Source organism: Miscanthus floridulus, chromosome 4 (assembly GCF_019320115.1).
Source record: "Miscanthus floridulus cultivar M001 chromosome 4, ASM1932011v1, whole genome shotgun sequence".
Lineage (NCBI taxonomy): Eukaryota > Viridiplantae > Streptophyta > Magnoliopsida > Poales > Poaceae > Miscanthus > Miscanthus floridulus.
Window position 1 is genome coordinate 91,809,673 of NC_089583.1, and position 19,840 is coordinate 91,829,512.

The following is a 19,840-nucleotide window of genomic DNA, read 5'->3' on the forward strand; positions in this document are numbered from 1 at the left end:
TAACGAGCCAGCTAGACCGAGCCACCGAGCCGAGCTGAGCTGGCTAGGATATGTAGGCCTACATGTATCGTTCTATCGTTAAGTCACTCGATGCCTGGGCCTTATCTAGTGCGGTAGTGTCTAATGGGTTTTTCTATTGTTGCCTGGCCCATATGGTTTACCTTCGTTCTGACTTCTGAGTCGTGTCTTCCACCTCAACTCGAAAACACACGGGCACTCCGAACAGAACGCAGGCCGGCGGCGGCGGAGGCAGGATCAGGGCCTGTTTGAAACACAGGAATGCAAAACGGAGGAAAGGAAAAAAAACGTAGGAACAGGGTAGAGTGAAAAGTGAAAAACGGATTCCAAAACACAGGAATAAATACTTTGAGGTGTTTGGATTGCAGGAATAGCCTTGATCGTCATGTGTGTCCATAAGCACCGATTATATCGGTTGATGCATCCTAACACAATATTTAGATGCTTTCAACTAGTCATTTGGTATATTACTTTTTAATTCATCTATATACTCTCTTTCTCTGTCCGGCTGAACCGTTCTCTCTCCATATACGTTTTTACCGTTTCGAGCACCTGGTGGTTCTTATCTTGCCGGCCGTTGATGAGTCTCTCTCTTCCTGACGACGGCGGCATGCATGGCGGGGGCGTGCGAGCAGCATGGCCGGTGTGAGCTCGGGAGGCCGGGTGGTGCAACGACCGAGCGCGAGCACGAGCAGCCGCGGCGAGCATCGGTGTCAGCACGGACGGTAACTGCGCCGAAATCCAGGACGCGCGATGCGCGGCGAGTCGCGACTGTCGACTGTGGGGCCGTGACGAGCGAGCGATCAACAAGCAATGAGATTTCCCTTAAGTTCGAGTGGATTCTTTTTTTCCTATGATCTGTACAACATACGAACCCTTTTCTCCGGAACAGAACGCGTCTTTCCTGTATTCCAAACAGCAACCTTTGAAACCTTTCCTAAGGAATCCTTTCCTTTGAAATTCCTTTGGATTTCCTCCAATCCAAACAGGGCCTCAGGTTCCTCACGGCCGGCATTAAGACTGTCTCCAGCGACCGTTATCCAAAATACAAGATCTATTCCACATTTAGATAGCGCTACAGGTAAATGATTCAGTCTCTACTTTTTATCTTCTCTAATAATGAGACGTAAAGAAAACCCTTTCTGCTAACGGGTGTTCAGCAGAACGCTCAGATTTGAGTTATATCTCTTCTGACACCTAAAATAAGTCTTCTATATAGATTTAGAGGCAATATATAGTGTGTTGGAAACATATTTTAAAATTGGGTAGTCAAGGGTCGCCTGTTGGAGACTGACTAAGTAGGGCGGCCACCCTACCTCGTCCTACTGGTAGGTCCGCCACGGAGCCGCTGGAAGGGGGCTTCGCGGCGATGGACCGGGTCGGCGGCGGCGAGAAGCAGCTGGAGGATTGCACAGTGGCCAAGTCAGTGATCTCCCCGCTCTCTCTCCCTGTGCCTCTCCCTCTCTGATTTATGGATTAGATAATTAGTCCCTTCTCTCTGCGCCGAGATTCGCAGAGCTAGGAACCCATGTCGATTTGGTGACTATCCTCCCGCTGCTGTTGGTAGTAAGGGTGCATGACCGAGATTTATCTGTCCTTCTCATCGACTGTCTTGCTTATTAGGACGCTAATTGTTGCGGAGGCGATAGCTTGGATCCGTACACATCCTATGGTGCTGCGAGCAGCGGCGGATCCAAAGGGGGGTCTGGGGGGGCTCCAGCCCCCCTAATGGCTTGATTTCACCATTAATCACTGTAGTAAAAGCTTGATTTCACCATTAAATCTTCATACAAATCAACATCTCCATTGTTTTAGCCCCCCCTTATCCCGCATCGTGCATCCGCCACTGGCTGCGAGTGATAGCTTCTGTTCGAAATGTTTGCTACGATTTTGTAGCTTGCTTGTACTGATAGATGCAGTCTTGTGCACTGTGCTGCGTGACTGAAAGAAAACTTACGGCCCTTTGCGGCCATGCCTCTGGAAATATATGGTTTTACAAAGATATAGCCGAATTTTGTTTGTGCATCTCAATCTCGTTGCGTGAAAGACAATTCGTTCTGTCAAGTGCCCTGTGAGCTGGCTAGCTGAGAGGGGACTTGCTGGGCTAAATGTAGTTTTGAGTTACCATTACAGAGATCCTACTTCTTTTACAAAGAGGCAGGGTTAGAACCAGTGTCATAATCCTCAATAGAAAATTAGAAACTGTTTGTCATTGAATGAAATGGGCTGCATAATGTTTCTAGCTTGCTGGTGACTCAGTAACAGTTTTTATTTAGGAAAAAAGTCTATTGCTTATCAAAGGGCCATGCTCATCGAATCAAAAGCATTGTAACTTTGTCAGGTAAAAGCAGTTTCAGGTGCGTTGCAATAATGTGAGTCTTCAGAAGGGTTAAACGCTTGCCCCTGAAACATAATTTATAATCAAGAAACCAGTAGCATGTTTGATGCATTCTTCAGAATGAAACTGAGGCTGATATCAGAAAATGGGGAATGTGCACCTGTCAGGATTTATCGATGATTTCAAGGAAAAAAAATGTTGAATTAGATTAATATAAGAGTTGCAATATCTTATTTTCTGAAATAAAAAAGGCGCTGTGTTCTGGGCCATACAAGTTCCTCAGTATTGTTTGATTACAACGTAAATACAATTCAACTTCATTTCTCTACTTTTAAGTTTGGTAAACCTTTCTCCATTTTTACAGATTGTTAAGTACTGCTGATACATCCATGATAATTTACATGGTAAAAGTCTCTCGAAAAGTTTACTTACAATATGAGTCTTCAGGCTGGATCTCAGTTTGGTTTGGGGCAGCTGGTTTAGTTCAGACTGTAAATTCAGCCATTCTTTACTAAGGCATGTTTATCTAAATTCAGTTGGAAACTGCATTGTATTTAAGTTCAGTTCTTATAATTTCATCATGTTGTTTACTGTGTAGGGAATTTGTTATTGCATGGCTATCTAATAATCAATTGGCAACATGCTGCTTAGATCATAGTGGTACATGCCGCCAGGAGATGGCTCGGTGGAGTCAGCTTGTAGGGAGGAGAGATTAGACTATAATAAGATTGTTTTTGTTTACCACTTTTCGTGAATGGCAGTGAGCATCTTCCCGAGATTGGTCACACAAGTCCCCGAATCGATATCAACCTAAAAGATAAGATTGATTTGCTAACCACCTAGAGATAAGGCTGGGTTTACAAACTAAAGAACTAGATATGCTTGCCCCTCCTTAAAGAGCCTTGCCTATGTGGCCAGCTATACACCACTTGTGCACATTTAAGTCCATAAGACCATAACAACAGGTAGCAAGTCAAACATTACTCGTGAAACTGTACTAAGTACTAACCATTTTCCATCGTCCCTTCTTCCCTGTTCTCTTGATGGCAAACTCAACACATTCAGTCATTGACCAAACAAATCATGAAGTTACTATATTTACAGTCCCCATATAAAAAATAAAGAACTCGTTTGGTATCTTTTAGGTCTCAGATAATACCTGGCATTACAATGTGGTTTTATAATCTCTAAGACATGCCCAGCAGCAAATTTAACTGATGAATCTCTTGAGTTTGATCCCAGTCTCACTGGAACTAGTTGTGCCATGTAAAGCAAAAGAATGTTAATCAACCGAAGCAAGCAAACTCTAATTGGGCAAGGCAATCTCTGCAAGCTCATTATTACAACCTCAAGAAGAAAGAAGTGCCAAGATTTAATTGATGCTTGAATTTTTCTTTTGGGAGTCATGTTGTAGATGTATATAAACTGCTAGGTCAAAAAGAGTCGCACAGACATATATAACTACTCAAGAGAGAACAAATAAAGTTATACTCTCTCTGTCCTCGAATATAATGTATAGTAGAGATTTTAAGATAGATTAAGGGATAATACAAAAGATGCGTGTAGCCTCACTTCATTCTTAATCAATTTAATTCCTGCATGTATATACGCTACCATCCGCGTGATTAGAGGGGAGCTGCTGGATAAATGGCAAGTAAAAATACATCACCGACCGAATTTGTGGGCCTATTTAATGCAAAATGGTCCTTTTGTCTCCCGAAATCCCGTGTATTTAGGGGGGCTGCTGGATAAATGGCAAGTAAAAATACATCACCGACCGAATTTGTGGGCCTATTTAATGCAAAATGGTCCTTTTGTCTCCTGAAATCCCCTGTATTTGGGCACAGTTTTTGAATGCCTCTATACACTATATTCCAGGATGGAGTATCAGCTAGACATGCATGATTGGTATCAGATATCTGAAGAGAATATGAACACATATAATCCCGTTTGGAATTTGAGTTTGATTTATTTATCTAAGTTATTTTTTAACTTCTTGTTGTTTGGTCATTTTGGGTTTCAATATCTGGTCTACCTCAACTTGTTTGAGACTATAAGGCTTTGTTAGAGAGTGGTTTATTTAAGATCTTGTGCGAATGATACTATAATTCTAGTTTGTTTGCTCCATACTCAAAAAATACGGTTCTCATGTCCACTGCAGTGCTCAAGGAACTTGGTTCTTCTCAGTTGCGGGTGCTCTTGTTGCTATTCCTGTGGGCATAAAGAAGAAATCATTAGCTCCCCTGGTCTTCTTTGGCACCACAGGAACCATGCTGGACATTATCACGGGCATTAGCCAGTGTGAGCGAGAGCATGCTGAGCGGCAAATGAAGCTTTTGGAAGCCCAGAAACTTTCGGCCGATGCTTCAGCTGAGAGTGAAAGCTCTGATTCCTTTGGCAGTGCTGACAAGTGAAATACTTCTCTTGTTTTTCCTAACTTGAGTTGTTGCTCAGATGCCAATTTGACACCTTTTAATTTCTGAATATACCATTCCTACTCCCCCAATAATGTGTAATTGTGTATTTGAGCAACGATCAGTTGTTTTCGCCTCATCAGTACATGTCAACTTCTAGTAGCCTAGTAGGGATTAGGCAACGATGGGTGCGCTACTTTGTGTTCGATGCGGAGATTAAACTTTCACAGATACTGAGATGTCATGGCCCCAAGGCATAAGCGATGTTGAGACTGCATGACTTATTGACATAGGTGTAATCTGTAAGCTCTTTGTGTGCAAGTCACATGAAGCACCTATGTTGAGTTTCGTCCCATCCGTTGGATACATGAGGTTGTATCCACTGTCTTTTTTATATTGTGAATTGGGGAAAATATAACAAGGTTCAATCTTGGTCTTCAAGCAAGCTTACCACCTGGCGAAATAGCCCAATCCATTGTACGGCTAGGTCTTAAACTTTTCAAATATTATAGTTTCTTTTAAAAAAAATTATTGTGGATGAATTTCTTCTTATTCTTTACAAAATCGTGTATGATAGTTAGGTGGTTCTTATGTGTGGAAGTTTGCTTTTGTTTGCTCAATCGCCTTGGTTGCATGCTTCATCTGTGATTTCTGTGGCTGCTTGATGCGTGCACACTAGCAATTTCTCTCATCTGTTTGTCCAAGATGAAGTGCAATGGGAGGCACTCGTTTGAGTGTCCATTTATCCACAAAAAAAAAAATGAAGTGCAATGGGAACTAGATGAATCCAAAGTTTTCTTGGGGCGGTCTTCAGAAGAATAACCGCAGATGAAGTGCAAGTTTCTGTCAGTGTGCATACGGAGTACGATAGTAACTTTATCACCTTCTTACAGATTTACGAGTCAGAATAAGCCAACTTGAATTATCTTGGGGTGATAAGGTTCTTCTGAAGCTAATGGACTATCCTTGGTCATGCCTATCTTGGGGGGGGGGGGGGGGGGGGGGGGGGGGGGGGGGGGGGCGGTCCAGCCATGGACCCCACAAGATTCAAGACTTGCGGCGCACAACATTGCTCGGCGTACACTGCAAGACAACTAGAAAATTTAATTAGTTACTACAAATATTGTAATCTAATACTTACCATGTTACCAAATAAGATATTTTTCTTATAACCCTACCTCTCTAAAGTATATAAGGAGAGACAAGAGTCCCCTAGTCGATAGCCCCATACGGATCCTAGGCTTAGCCTAAGGCATCTGATCACACGTAATATCATACGATAGCCAATACAGACCACATGAGTAGAGTATTATGTCGTGCTGATGGTCCGAATCTGTCTAACTCTTGTGTCTCTGTTGCCTTCTTGTTCTCGATTACGCGCACCTCTGCCGATCAATCTACCTTCGTGGGATACCCCTCGGAGAACTACCGACGATATTCTGTCGACACTATCTCCTTCTCACGTGCCACGTTCTCACCATTATCGTTTGCTCGAGTTGCAGCCGCCAAGAGACGAACGGATGTGCGGATAAGTGCAAGTGGAAGGGTTTGCCTTTTGAGTGCGATATTGTTAGACGTTGTGCAATTTGGGTCGATATCCTCAATCCATATGTGTTAGAGCGTTTGATATCAAATTTACTTTAAATTTTATATCAAACCACTCCAACTCACGTACACTCACCCTGTAACCCTATTCAGACTTTGTTTGATGCCCATATATGTACTTCAATCCATGTGTGTTGGAGTGAGTTAATATAAATTTAGTTTAAATTTCATACCTAACCACTCCAACACACATGGATCGAGGCAAATACATAGGCATCCGAACCCGCCCTTAGTGTTCACATGCGGCCCCTATAAGTAGCGTGCGGACATGGGGTTCAATTGTCACTCATGGGCAGCACCGGATTGTTGTCATTTGAATGCGACAATAACACCATGTCTCCTCTTATTTAGGACTCCATTTATTTCAAAATATAAGATATTCTAGCTTTTCTAGACATGTAGCTTTAGCTATGCATATAGATATACACTGTGTCTATGTTTAGATACATATATAATAAAAATAATGCGTCTAGAAAAATAAAAACGTCTTATAATTTAGAATCAATAGTATTTGCTTGTCCACTAGTGATATGTATGTATCCAGAATTTGATTGCTGTCCAAGCCATATCCAAAATTCATCCGTAGCTCAGAAGTGCCGAGAAGTGTTTGGTTCGAAAAACGCCGTCTCATGCTAGTGACAAGGAACGTCTCTCTCAAATTTGTATGATATATCAACTCATTCTATTTTTTAGACAAAACAAAAATATAGGAAGAAAGTGAATGATGAACTAATAGGTCATCATTAATAATATGGTCCGTATGTGGCGCACGTGTATTGCACCGTTGAGTGCAGTGGCCCCCGCTGGCTGGTGGTCCGGTCAGCGACTCAACCCAACCAATAGCCGGCGCCCAGCGGCGACGAGGTCGACCGGCCGGCCCTGATCGCCGCAGCCCAGCCTGCCACTTGATTACGCTTACGCCAAAGGAAAGGCAGGCCGGTCGAAATCAGCCAAGTCAAGTCAGTAGGCGACAAGAGACGAGCAGTAATCAGAAGAGTGTGGATAGCTGCCAGTGCCAGATCGTCCCCAAAACGGTTTCTCTTTCTCTCGACTTCATCCACGTTGAACCTAGCCTTAATTATGAAACTTCAAACGGCATGCCCCATTTTTGATACATGTGTATCTACTTTAATGTACATGCGTTGAAGTGGATTGGAATAGAATTTAGTTTAATTCTACTCCAATCCACTTCAACGTATGTGAATTAAGATAAATACATGCACATCCAAATAAGGCCTAAGTAGAATTAGACATTGAGATTCCTAAACGATATTGTATTAAGCAAGTTCCAAAGGCTTGAACCGTCCGATGTCCGCTACCTGACCATCTAACACCGTCACCTAAACAAAAACAACTTGTTGTCGAACGACTAAAAATGGTTCATGTTGAAACACATCATTGAAGAGATGCAGGTATTGATCTTGATTTTTCTCCTCAAGCTCCAAGTTGGGTTTTTTTTTTCAAATTCATGCCGACTTCACTGCACTTTTCCTAATTTAATTTAATGGATTTATTCTGGATTTTCTGCTCAAAGCAGTCTAGTATATTTTGATATGATGTTCTTTATAGAACAAATTGTATTGTAATTCAATTTTCTCCGAATCACCACTTTGGGTCAGTATTCGAAGATATTTCTTGAGTTGTGATATATGAAAAACATGGTGAATGCTTGAATAGTGGATAGCGACATAGGAAGTTCTAGCAGAAAATAGCCACTACTCCATGCCTTTTTCAAATATTGGAAATGGTTCAACATATTAAGGTCTCAATTTTATCTTCTCTTGGAACCTTTGGGTTCCCTTAAATGGTGTAACCTTAATACACATTATCTCCAACTTAGAATTTGTATCTTTCTTGTGCGGCAACTAGGAAGTTGAGTACTTGTTTCACTTTCTCTTAAGAATCCTTCACAAGATTGTGACTGCAATGACTTTGCTCTCCCGTTTTATACAAGTTCAATTCAAAGGAGTCTAGCAACTTGGCCCATAGAGAGCTTCGAAAGGTAACATTTTTACGCTCGATTGATAGCAGTTGTTGCAGATGAATTCAACAAAAGCGAAGTAAATGTCCTAATTTTTACATAAATAATCACACTTGGCCCATATTAAAGGAAGGAGTAGGTAGTCTTGATGGGTTAGAAATGGGCGAACTTTATAAGTCAACCTATAGTTACCCATATTGAGTTATGTTTGGACGAGGCTCTTCATAATCTAGCGATGAAATTTATAGAGATATCTTTCCACTTCCATAAGGAAATTGGCAAAGGTTTGAGATGGTCAACGTCCACTTATAACTCAGTTACCTTGACTACTTCCTCCATTACGTCCCGAAGGTTTGAGATGTCGTCCACTTATAACTCATGACACGGATATGTCGAGCGAGTATTTCACAGCTTCAAATTAAAATTAGAGAAATTTAACTTATGGCAAAGCTAAAGTAAACATAATTTTGAAGAAAAGAAAGGAAAGGAAAGGAAATATTCTGTAAATGGAGGGAAGAGGAAGAGAACTGTTTCTCTTTCTTATTAAGCTCATCCCTCGTCCGCGTTGGTTTAGACTCAACTGAGGATGGCCAGGTAGACGGACGAGTCGTTGTCCTATGATCGCCTCACCGTGTGAATTGCTGCTACTGCTAGTAGCACTCCCATCCCAAGAAACGCCGACTCAGCAGCGGCCCAGAAAAAGAAGACGAAAGAGAGCTGGCGGCGCAACGCTCACCTTCACCGGTCAGTGGCTCACCCTGCCACGCCACGTCGCCCGGGTGGTGTCCAGTGGGCCCACGGGATGTTACAGGAAAACAGAATATACCTTTCCGATCCGGACAGACACCAACGTTGGGTCAGAATGTCAGACAGTGCGCTCGGACGCCCGAGTACCAGCGCCGGATCGCCCAAACCAACGGACGCGATCGCTCACCTCTCCCCACCGGTCATTCCACCGACCCCTCTCGTCTCGTCGCGCTCGCGCCCGCGCCCAGCCCGAACCAGGCAGAGGGTCCACGGCTGCTCTCTCGCTCGACGCGACGGCTCGAGAGTCGAGAAGCCTCCTGCGCCCCTCGTCGCCCGCGGCCCGCCCATTAATACCGCGCTCGCCCCGCATGCCCGCCTCGCCGCTGCCAGTGCGCCACCATGCTCGGCGCGGCGCTCCGACTCCGCGTCCGCGTGCTCCGCCGCCCTCGCCCCCACCGCGGGCGCCGCCGAAGCAGGCGGGTTGGGGAAGATGACGACGAGGGAGGCCGGGAGCCGGTGCTGCTGGTGTCCGGGATGGGCGGCTCCGTGCTGAACGCGCGCCGCCGGTCCAACCCCAAGTTCGACCTCCGGGTCTGGGTGCGCATCCTCTTGGCCAACGTCTACTTCAAGAAGTATCTCTGGTCGCTCTACAACGCCGACACAGGTCGGTTGCCCTGCCTTGCCTTGCCTCATCCAGCCGTGCTACTGCTTCGTTGCTATGCTATATGGGGACGGGGGTGCCCACTCAGGTGTTCGATGGAACGGCCCAGCTGAGTTGGGGAGTGCCTGTCTAAAGACGGCTTCTGGTTGCTTGTTTCTCCGCAGGGTATGTGGAGCCGTTGGACGACGATTTGGAGATTGTCGTGCCGGAGGACGACCACGGCCTCTTCGCCATCGACATTCTTGATCCTTCCTGGGTGAGCTTCTGTGTGTTGGTTCAACTGCAGGCTTGTTATTTTGGGTGATTAGTTCTAGTCGGAGGGATTAAAAACGGCCTTTTCTTGGTTTCTGAGCATAGTATCTTCTTTTTTGAGACCGGTGGCTTGCGATATTTGAAGTGACTCGCCACGCACTCGGTCATTGGGAATTGTTGAGAATAGTAAGGGGGACATGATGAAACGGCCATATAGAGGTACTAGTGATTGTTATCACTCCCACCTTTTCGTCTTTTCTCCTTGTTGAGAAGACAGGAAGATAGACAAAGATAGATAATTAAATCTGATTTTTGGGGTATTAATGCCTAAATTAATAGGATTAATTAGGGCTAGCAATCAATGAACTTTATGAAAAAAATTTTTCCTCTTCTGGAATCTGTAGTGCATTCAATCATGCTTTTGGTGCCCAGAGTGTTAGTAAACTTCCCAGAGACACATACCCTGGGAATTGAGGACATATAATCTATGCAGCATATGTGGGCAATGTGGAGTACTGGCAACAACAACTAGAGTAGTGAGACAATGCTAGTGATGCCTTGCCCATGAAGTATACATGAGCACGTTTGAGCAACTGATGGAATCGATACAGCTGCTATATAGTTTTTCTTTGTACTGTGACTGACTTAAATGATTGATATAGTATCTTTATTTCTCTGTCAGAATTGATGGCCAGAATCACATAGAATCTTGAACTTTATGTGATCCTGCCCCTGAAGAGCATAAATTTTCAGTGATATGTTTTCTTCCTTTTCTTTCATGCTTCAGTTTGTAGAACTTCTCCATCTTTCTATGGTGTATCACTTCCATGATATGATTGATATGCTCATAAATTGTGGATACGAGAAAGGGACCACTCTATTTGGATATGGTTATGATTTTCGCCAAAGCAACAGGTACTTTCCTATATATGGATCCCTTTGCATGCTGTTGTGTGTTGAATTGGTAACATCAATATTGAGTGGGCCGACAGTTCACTGTCGACCTGTCGTGCAAGCACAAGATGCTGTAACAGTGGTTTTATCTGGCAGGATAGACAAAGCGATGACTGGTTTGAGAGCAAAACTTGAGACAGCTTATAAGACCTCTGGAGGGAAAAAAGTTAATTTAATCTCTCATTCTATGGGTGGATTGCTAGTACGCTGCTTCATGTCTATGAATCATGATGTGAGTTTTCATGTTTGCTATGCTTTTTGCTTATGCATAAACATCCATATAGTAATTTTTCCCATTTTCTAGGTATTTGCTAAGTATGTAAACAAATGGATTTGCATTGCTTGTCCATTTCAAGGTAACATATTGGACATTTCAATTGATTTATTCTATTATTGCTATTCCTTCGACAGAATATGTGTTTTATATTAGTAACTTTATCTTGCAGGTGCCCCGGGATGCATCAATGATTCTCTACTTACTGGATTGCAATTTGTTTATGGTTTTGAGAGCTTCTTTTTTGTATCTAGATGGGCAATGCACCAACTGGTATTTCTTTACCATGATTTTTCGAACAATTTCTTCACCATGTTCTAATAGCCAACAGCCTCTATATGACTACAAACTTGCAGTTGTATTTACCTCTCCTTTTAAATCTGTTCTGATTATATGCAGCTTGTTGAATGCCCATCAATCTATGAAATGTTACCAAATCCAGAATTCAAGTGGAAGAAAAAACCAATTATTCAGGTTTGGCGTAAGAACCCATGAAAAGGATGGAATTGTGGAGCTAGTTCAATATCAAGCAACTGATTGTGTGTCCTTGTTTGAAGAAGCTTTAAGGAATAATGAGGTGGATTCTATTATGACAATGTTTTCTTTTATCATATTACATTTCTGATGCATTTGTTATTACATATATTATCAATGCAAAGTGACTTTGGTAAAGTTAAGAATCCCACACAGCATAGGCACTGAGATCCATGTGCGTGACTATGCATGTCTCCTAGACTCCTAGTATGAGTAACTCTTTAATCCACTGACACCTGATCGTTCCATTTTCTCATGTATCTGTAGCTCACGTACAACGGAAAGAAAGTAGCACTGCCATTCAATATGTCAATCTTCAAATGGGCCACCAAGACCCGCCAAATCCTAGACAATGCTGAATTACCAGATACTGTGAGCTTTTACAATATATGCGGGACATCTTATGAAACTCCATACGATGTATGGTGAGTATTATAAATTTATGATGGCAGTTGATACTCACATCATGTAGTTTTCCTTTCTGCTCTAGATTTTTATTCTGATATTCATCATTCTTATTTTTAACTATCTGTAGGCTTATAGGTTATCAATGTATAAAGTTCAAGGTAGAGAAACTCTAGGATCTGATTGAGATGGTTCAATACAAATAGCCAACATGAATTATGCTCAATAAAAATGAGAGGTAGAGCTCCTGCCATGTTTTCAAAAAAAAAAAAGAAATAGAAAAAGAAACAAAAAAGAGGCAGTTCCATGTCAATCGTTTGTCCAAAGAGATTCACATTTTCTATCTCCACAGCTGGAGTTGTGACTTGTATCCAGAGTACCTTTTTCAGTGAGGATACTTCAATATTTGTTTTAGTGAAAATACTCTAGCGACGAGTCTGACAGTTGAAATATGTGATTTTGTTCCTCTGGCTCTAAGTATATTACTGATATTTTCCACAGCTATGGCTCAGAAAGCTCCCCAATTGGAGATTTGTCAGAAGTGTGTGACACAGTGGTACTGTACCCTCTTGCTTGAAATTCGTCAGGTTCTGGTTGTAAACTTCCAATGTCTTTTCACGGGAAGATGACACATGGGCATCCCCTTTTCAGCCGGCATACACTTACGTGGATGGAGATGGCACAGTTCCCACAGAATCGGCACTGGTAAGATGAACCATCCTTTTGTAATCGCGTGGTATATGCTATGCATTGTATTCATAGTTTTGTTAAAGAAACCTAGTTCAACACAATCCTGTTCAAATGCCAGACCAAAATATTGTGAAGTGGAAATCTTTTCGCCTAGAAATGGTTTTGCACTGAAGGTTGGACATATCTAGCAATAATGCAATATACACACCGGTCCATTGTAGTTTTAGATACTTTTTTAATGCCTTTTAGTTCATTTGGAGGAGGCTTTATAATGGCATATCTCTTGCTTGACTTCATCAGCGATCACTGATCAGTCACAGAAGCAGGTTTACATGTACTCACCACATATGAGTGTTGACAGGCTGATGGGTTCTCTGCGAAAGAAAGAGTTGGCGTCGAGGCCGACCACCGTGGCCTGCTGTCTGATGAGAATGTATTCAAGCTTCTCAAGAAATGGCTCGGTGTGAGCGAGAAGTCAGAGTGGCGTTGCGTGTCAAAATCCAAAGTGGTAGACCTTGGCACCTAATTGGGTTGCCCTGTAGATGTCATCGCAATCTCTTCAGGAGGACTGTTATTTTGGCCTTTCCCCCTGAAGAGAAGATGAAACAAAATTCTGGTGATTGTATTGTATGTCTCCACAATGTAAATCCCTGCAGGCAACAAGGGTATTGCACTAATGTCCCTTATACGATGTATCCTTGCCAGGCATTTCTTTTGAAGTCTAGGGTCATATTCATTGTCCCTTCCAACTCTGGAGCATAGTAAAAGAATAATGAAATCGATCATAATTTCAAAAGTATGATGGATTTTGATGGACATGTTAATTTGTCCATAACACCGGGACGCATCTAGTTATCACTCTCTCTGTTTTTACGGCAGAAGAACACTGCATTTCATAAGGAAACGCAAATTCTGATACCATGGTAGCTCTAGCAAGAATCATGGCATGAAGGCGCTAGCATTAGTGTAGTAAGACTCATGGGCCATATGGCAGTATGGCACTAGTGCTCATCCCAAATCCAGAATATGTGCTTCCTTATGACACTAGCGCTAGTACGAATCATGGCATTATCTTCTAGTATCGGATTGCTTTATCAGTTTTCACACCAAGAGGAAGGAAAATATCTGAAAATAGCTGAATAATAAGTCACAGTAGAAGCCTAGAAGGCATCAAAAGAAACATCATGATGCAAAGAAAATGAGCAAGAAAGAAGAAAAGAAGAGAAATTTTGCTCACATCAAGTGCTTCAAGTGCATGCCTGCACAGAAATGGGACACTCTGCCTCTGTCCTAGTAAGATTGATGAGATGGTAAATACAGGCAAACCAAGAAGCAAGAAATGAAGAAAACTCATAGAGTCCGGTATCCAACTTGCTAAAATTACCGAGAAATGGATAATGCTCCTATGGTTTGCTTTGGATGGATAGCGATGGTACTATTAATGCTAAGATTGGTAGTTCTTCTAAATTTCATACAAAGGCTGTTTTATTTGGTGCATAAATATGCTGTGACTAACATGCAAGGACCCAACTAGGTTTGGGTACCACAAATTGCTTGAATTGTTTAATGGGTACTTTTAGTGGCATTGGACGCTTGGCTCATTGTTGGAGAATGATTTCAAATTACATATCAAAATCGAGTCAAGTTTGAGGAAGATTATTCTACATCCAAAACCAATGCTATCTCAGTAACAAGTATCTATATTGAAGTATGTAGCCCCTAATCTTGTGTGGGTTATATTGCTTGGTGGTGCTTGCATATACTTCTTCTCGGGCTGTTCTGAAAACATAATTGTAGACCGTTCGCAAGTCAGATTGGAAACTTACTCCATAGACTCACCATGAATTTGTCTTGCAAATGCTAATTGCAAATCCATAATGGTGAACCATCCATACTACTTATCTGGACAGTTCGCTGGTCATTTTTCAGCACAACTCAACAACTTGTGTCATCGGTCATCCCATATGATTAGCCTTGATCGACTCCTTATATCATCTCTTGTATCTGTGAACTCTCAATGACAGTTCTGGTCTGACCACGAAGAAGCTTGTTCATTGATTCAAGAGAGGTGGCACATACAAGAGGCAAACGCAAACTGATCTTAGAATGGATGAAGACGGTGAAGATGATGAGTAAATCAATTATCAAGCGCTTGATCAAGAGCGGAAAGAATGGACCGTTGATTCTTATTCCAGTAAGAGAAGTGGTTATCACCATGAGCTTGAACAAGGTGGCTTCTTTGGTCATTTACTCTTTACCAGTGTCCACAAGCATCAAAGAGTCATTTGGGTTCATATGCTAGAGAAATTGGTTATGTATGAACTGGAGTTAAAATTTCTTTATATGGTCTATATAGATGGCTGTTAAAAGAAAATATTTTACCTATTTTTGAAAAGTTTGTTGCTGCAAATAAACTGAATTATGAATGTATGGATTGGATCTGAATTTTCCTAAGCTTCAATCCGGACTCCCTGCAAGACATGTGTTGTATGTCACAATAGTTGTTTTTTTAATCTATACACTATTAATAAATACATTTCCATTTCGTATACATAAATATATCGAACAAGGAAGCATATTATACAATTTACTTCTCCTAGCTCGTAACCCCTTTTTCTCACATCTGATAGCAAAATATCACACTCACAACCAAAGGCTTGTCCAACCGTGTACACTAAACACCACTGCATACATGTTCTTGCAGGTCTAGTTTGGCACACGGTTGCCTACTACCTTGAAGCAGTGGCAGCTACTGAAAAGTCCTTGTTGGAGGCTGGCCCATCATCTCCGACACCAGGAACTTGTGCTGTGCTGTTTGCCGTTGCAGCCTCCTCAGTCCATGGCCTGTGTAACCTGTGCTGTCTCTTCGGAAATCTGCTTTGAGCCCCTGCTTGCAGCAGTTTAAGTTTTTGAGTAGTAACACCAATGCAGCAAATAGCTACTTGTACCTATCCATGTTCGGGGCCAATAGAAACTGAAAATGTACAGTACCTGTATGAGTAGATGACAAGGCCAATTGCTGTGCCAGCAAAAGCAACGAAGTACATCCAATCAACCTGCATTGGGCAGAGTTTGCTTCCGTCAGATCAATTTATGAATGGCAAATGCGTTAAGCGAATAGAGAAAGGAATCCATGTGCTCGTACCTTCTCATGGTAAGCAAAAATACGGATTAGAACAGCCCACATGTCTGAGGTCAGTAGTGAGAGATTAAGCATGGTTGCACCACATATCTGTAACAATCAAATGCACACTTGTGTAATTTTTTTCCCTGAAAAATCATGAATTTTCTCGCTAGAGAAAGTGACGTATACCTTGAGTATAATTGGTACCGTTGAGTAGAACAAGAACATTGCCAATGCAAACCCTATGAAGGGAAGAATCTGAAAGGTATAAAAGTACATAATAGTAATAAAAGAATAATAACTGACAAGGTGACTATCTAATGGAACATGCTTGACCTCAAATTATGGCCTGAGGCACAGAGATATAAGGAGACTCACCGCACCAGCAGTCCAGTGAGTCGATCTGAGCTCTTTTTGCTCAAGTATGCTTCTTTACCATTGTCAAGGAAATGGAATGTGGGACTCTATTTTCTTGCTAGGAGTATTACATGTGGTAGTGTGAAGTCAAAAGAATTCTTATTTCATTCAGGTAAAAAAAAAATCTTGTTTCACACGTTCCTACAATCATACTTATGAGCTTATTTTAGAAGGGATATTCTTATAGTACTGTTGGTTCAATAAAGATGATCGTGTAGAACTAGTTATGAGTAAGTGTTTATACTGCTGGATTGCATATCAGCGAAAATATGAACTACTAAAAATCTGGCTAGTTCAAATCATCAAGCACAAGTGTTGATGACTTGATGTACTTGAATCTCTCAATAGCTAGCTATTTCTTTTGTTTGTAGTAGAAATGTAGAAGTGTTGCAGAAGAAACTACTATGAATAAAAGAAACTAGAAAAAGAAGCTTTCAGTATTGAATCAAGCTAAGCTATTGGTTTAGGAGGTGAAGGATACATTTGTATACCACTTATAATTGCTCCAAAAACACCTAGCATTGCCATCACCTCAACCCTGTTGCTTTTCTTGACAAAGTACTCCTGAAATGTTGTAGACAGAAGTCCTTGAAGTTTCCAGGCATATATTTATATGTTAGGAAAGACAATGAGACATTTGAGGGTTAAAATTGCAGAAATATTTTCAATGCTCAACAAACACAAATATTCATTTCACAAACATGGAAAAAAAGTGGCAACGATCAACTCATGCGTATGCTAACAAGAATCAAGTCCAGATGAAAGTATGCTCAAGAAGAATTGTATTGTCATCAGTGAGAGCTAAGTGTAGTTGTTTCTTACCTCAGTAACATTGCTGATGGCGTAAAGCATGGAGCCGCCAATGACAAGCAAATCACCTTTCAAGGGGTTGGGTCCTTCTGCAAGACAGTCCAAAGTGTAAGGTAAAATTGAGTTGGAACATTACACTACTATCTTGGGATAAATTCAGCACTTTTTATATATTTGCCATATCCTAGCAGACCTCGGTGTGAGATCAGACAATCAAGTATGCGTTACTAAGGCCACAAACACCAAAAAAAAACAACTGAGAAACAAATGACCAAATTATAACTCAGATATTTAGTAGAAAAACACTTTGTGCACTAAGGATACGTCGGAACTGTAATAGTGCAATTCCATATGTAGAAAAAATGAAGCATGTTCTTACTTGCTCGATCAGAAGCATGCACATCAGAAAATACGACCAAAATAAGGCCTAGCCACGCAAACTCCAACACCAATGAACTTTCTCAGCCCATATTTTGTCTTCAGGAAGATCCAAGTGAGCACAATGACACATGGAATCGACCAGCAATCTAGGAGCATCACACTGGTCAAGGACGTGTACTGATAAGCCTTCACAACTGTGTGAATAAAAAACAAGTCAACTTAATATATAGATAAGAAAATAAAAGAAATGGAAACTACAATTCTGAAAAAAATGCCTTCTTTACATTCACTAGTGGTAGGTGCATACCGATGTAGTTAGCTTCCACATCAACGACGCCTAGGATCAAGTAGTAGTACCATTTGATCTGCAGAATAGAATGTGGAAAACATTTCAGGCTTTCCGTAGATAGTAGCATTCACATTATTGAATCATCACATAAACATTGTGGCGACGAACAGCCCAAATAACTTATAAAGAACAGAATAAGAATACGCATAAATACACTGGTGGCCATTGGTCCTGGTTAGCAGGGCACATACACTGAATGTGAATTGTACATGCATCAATCATACAAGAGAAACAGTACCACACAAACTTCTGGCCCATGGGAATAATTTAAAGGCTGGGCATGTGCTCAAACCCAAAAATAGCATCTCAACTTTTGATCCGAATAAGACTTCTAAAGAGATTGCTCTCGTGTCCTGAAAACTAAAATAGCATCTCAACAGGTGATCATAACTTTTGAGACTGTATAATACTTCATTACTTCAGTCTGTTATTTTTTTATTCTACTGTATGAATTGATGTATAGTATAAGTGATAATAATAGTTCATGATTAGTATCTTTTAGAACGAACAAAATTTAAGATTAGCTTCAATTTCCCCAGTTTAAGAGTTTACCCAAGTAGCCTTCAAACATTTCCATGTGTTGGAAAAGCAGCATCCAGACATACCGTCATATGTTGCCTTTTGTATAGCAGTGTTCCACCATAAACAAGTGCAAGAAGGATGTAATTCAGCAATGACTGTGATGTAGGTGCATTGACACCTGAAAAAAAATAAACCCTCATGATTCAGCATTATCTTCAGAATTTTACAATCCACACAGTTCTCAACCATTTGTCAGTCTGAATATGGTCATACAATTTGGTTTTTTTTTTCTGAACACAGAAAGAAATGGGACAAACATGGCAGTCCAAGCTACAGGAGCCAAATGTCAGGTCTCAGCCTACATGAAGAACCAGTGAACCAAAATCACGGCACAATTTAAGACACAGCTAACTGAAAAAAAGAATGCCTTTTATGTTCAGAACGATAACAAGATCCAGTATTTTTGGAGCAGTGTTGGTCCGCCAAGAAGTTCTACCCTAGGAAGGATACAAGTTGCAAAGGACATCATCACCGGCGCAGGGGAAGAGAAAAAGACAGCGGCGGCGCAGCGTACCTCGGCGAGCGAGCTCCGAGGAGGCAAAGCCGGTGGAGGTGATGAGCAGCGAGACGAACTGGCCCAGCGCGAGCCCCACGAACACCTCCCGCCGCAGCCACCTTCGCCGGCGGCGCCATTGCTTTGCTTTCTCCCTCTGTCCCTCTCTCTGTTGTCCGTTCGAAGTGTCCGACGAACGCGAACAAACCAACGACGGCGTGTGCAATTATTTACTTCATTTTATAATATTATTATACTTAGATATACGTATATATACACCAGCTGGTCAGCATCGCTGCTTGTGGGGCCCCGGCGCCGCTGAGGCGCTCCAGCGCGGGTTGCTCTCAACTGGTCAAGCGCTATTTGAACATGAACAAAATTTTGGTAGGAATGTTATCGGAATTATTACTTCGTTTTTCATTGAACGAATCATTTTCCATCCGAGTACTAATTTTCAGTACTATGTTATGTCTAGCTTAAAAAAGAAGAAGATGTATGGGTGTCTGTTTTTCAATCCCGAGAAATAAAGCAAAACGGAATTTTGTAGTATTTATCTTATTCGACATATATTTTCCTCTTTTTTCCAAGATATATTTTGAGCCTTCTTATCTTTCCAGAATTTTCAGTTGTTTGACTGTCTTATTAATTCTGGATCACCTCCTTTTTGTTGTAGTATGACGAATTTTGCAACTTGAGCTAATGAGAATGTCCTGCATCCAGTTGAAATATCCCAACCTTTGTGCTTAATAATCAACTTTGGAATTCTTCAGCAAAAAGAAAAAATTACCAACTTTGGAAAGTTTCTCCTAGA

At 41.6% G+C, this 19,840-nt stretch overlaps 2 protein-coding genes and 1 pseudogene across 2 annotated transcripts; 2 read left to right on the plus strand and 1 right to left on the minus strand.

The window, feature by feature from the left end:
* Positions 1–1,323: 1,323 nt before the first annotated feature.
* On the plus strand, positions 1,324–5,011 carry LOC136552113 (uncharacterized). The gene is made up of 2 exons (XM_066543658.1): positions 1,324–1,440; positions 4,518–5,011. The coding sequence occupies exons 1-2, from the start codon at positions 1,388–1,390 to the stop codon at positions 4,768–4,770; spliced, it is 306 nt and encodes a 101-aa protein (XP_066399755.1). The 5' UTR covers positions 1,324–1,387; the 3' UTR covers positions 4,771–5,011.
* A 4,291-nt stretch (positions 5,012–9,302) lies between these two features.
* LOC136550008 (phospholipase A(1) LCAT3-like) lies at positions 9,303–13,614 on the plus strand. The gene is given in 12 exon segments (XM_066541438.1): positions 9,303–9,767; positions 9,929–10,020; positions 10,804–10,931; positions 11,067–11,202; positions 11,275–11,326; positions 11,417–11,517; positions 11,644–11,736; positions 11,738–11,821; positions 12,046–12,203; positions 12,685–12,739; positions 12,835–12,888; positions 13,235–13,614. Coding segments are annotated over 12 exon segments (1,383 nt in total). The 5' UTR covers positions 9,303–9,502; the 3' UTR covers positions 13,400–13,614.
* Positions 13,615–13,766: 152 nt separating this feature from the next.
* Positions 13,767–19,175, minus strand: LOC136550009 (uncharacterized; annotated as a pseudogene).
* Between the last annotated feature and the right edge of the window lie 665 nt (positions 19,176–19,840).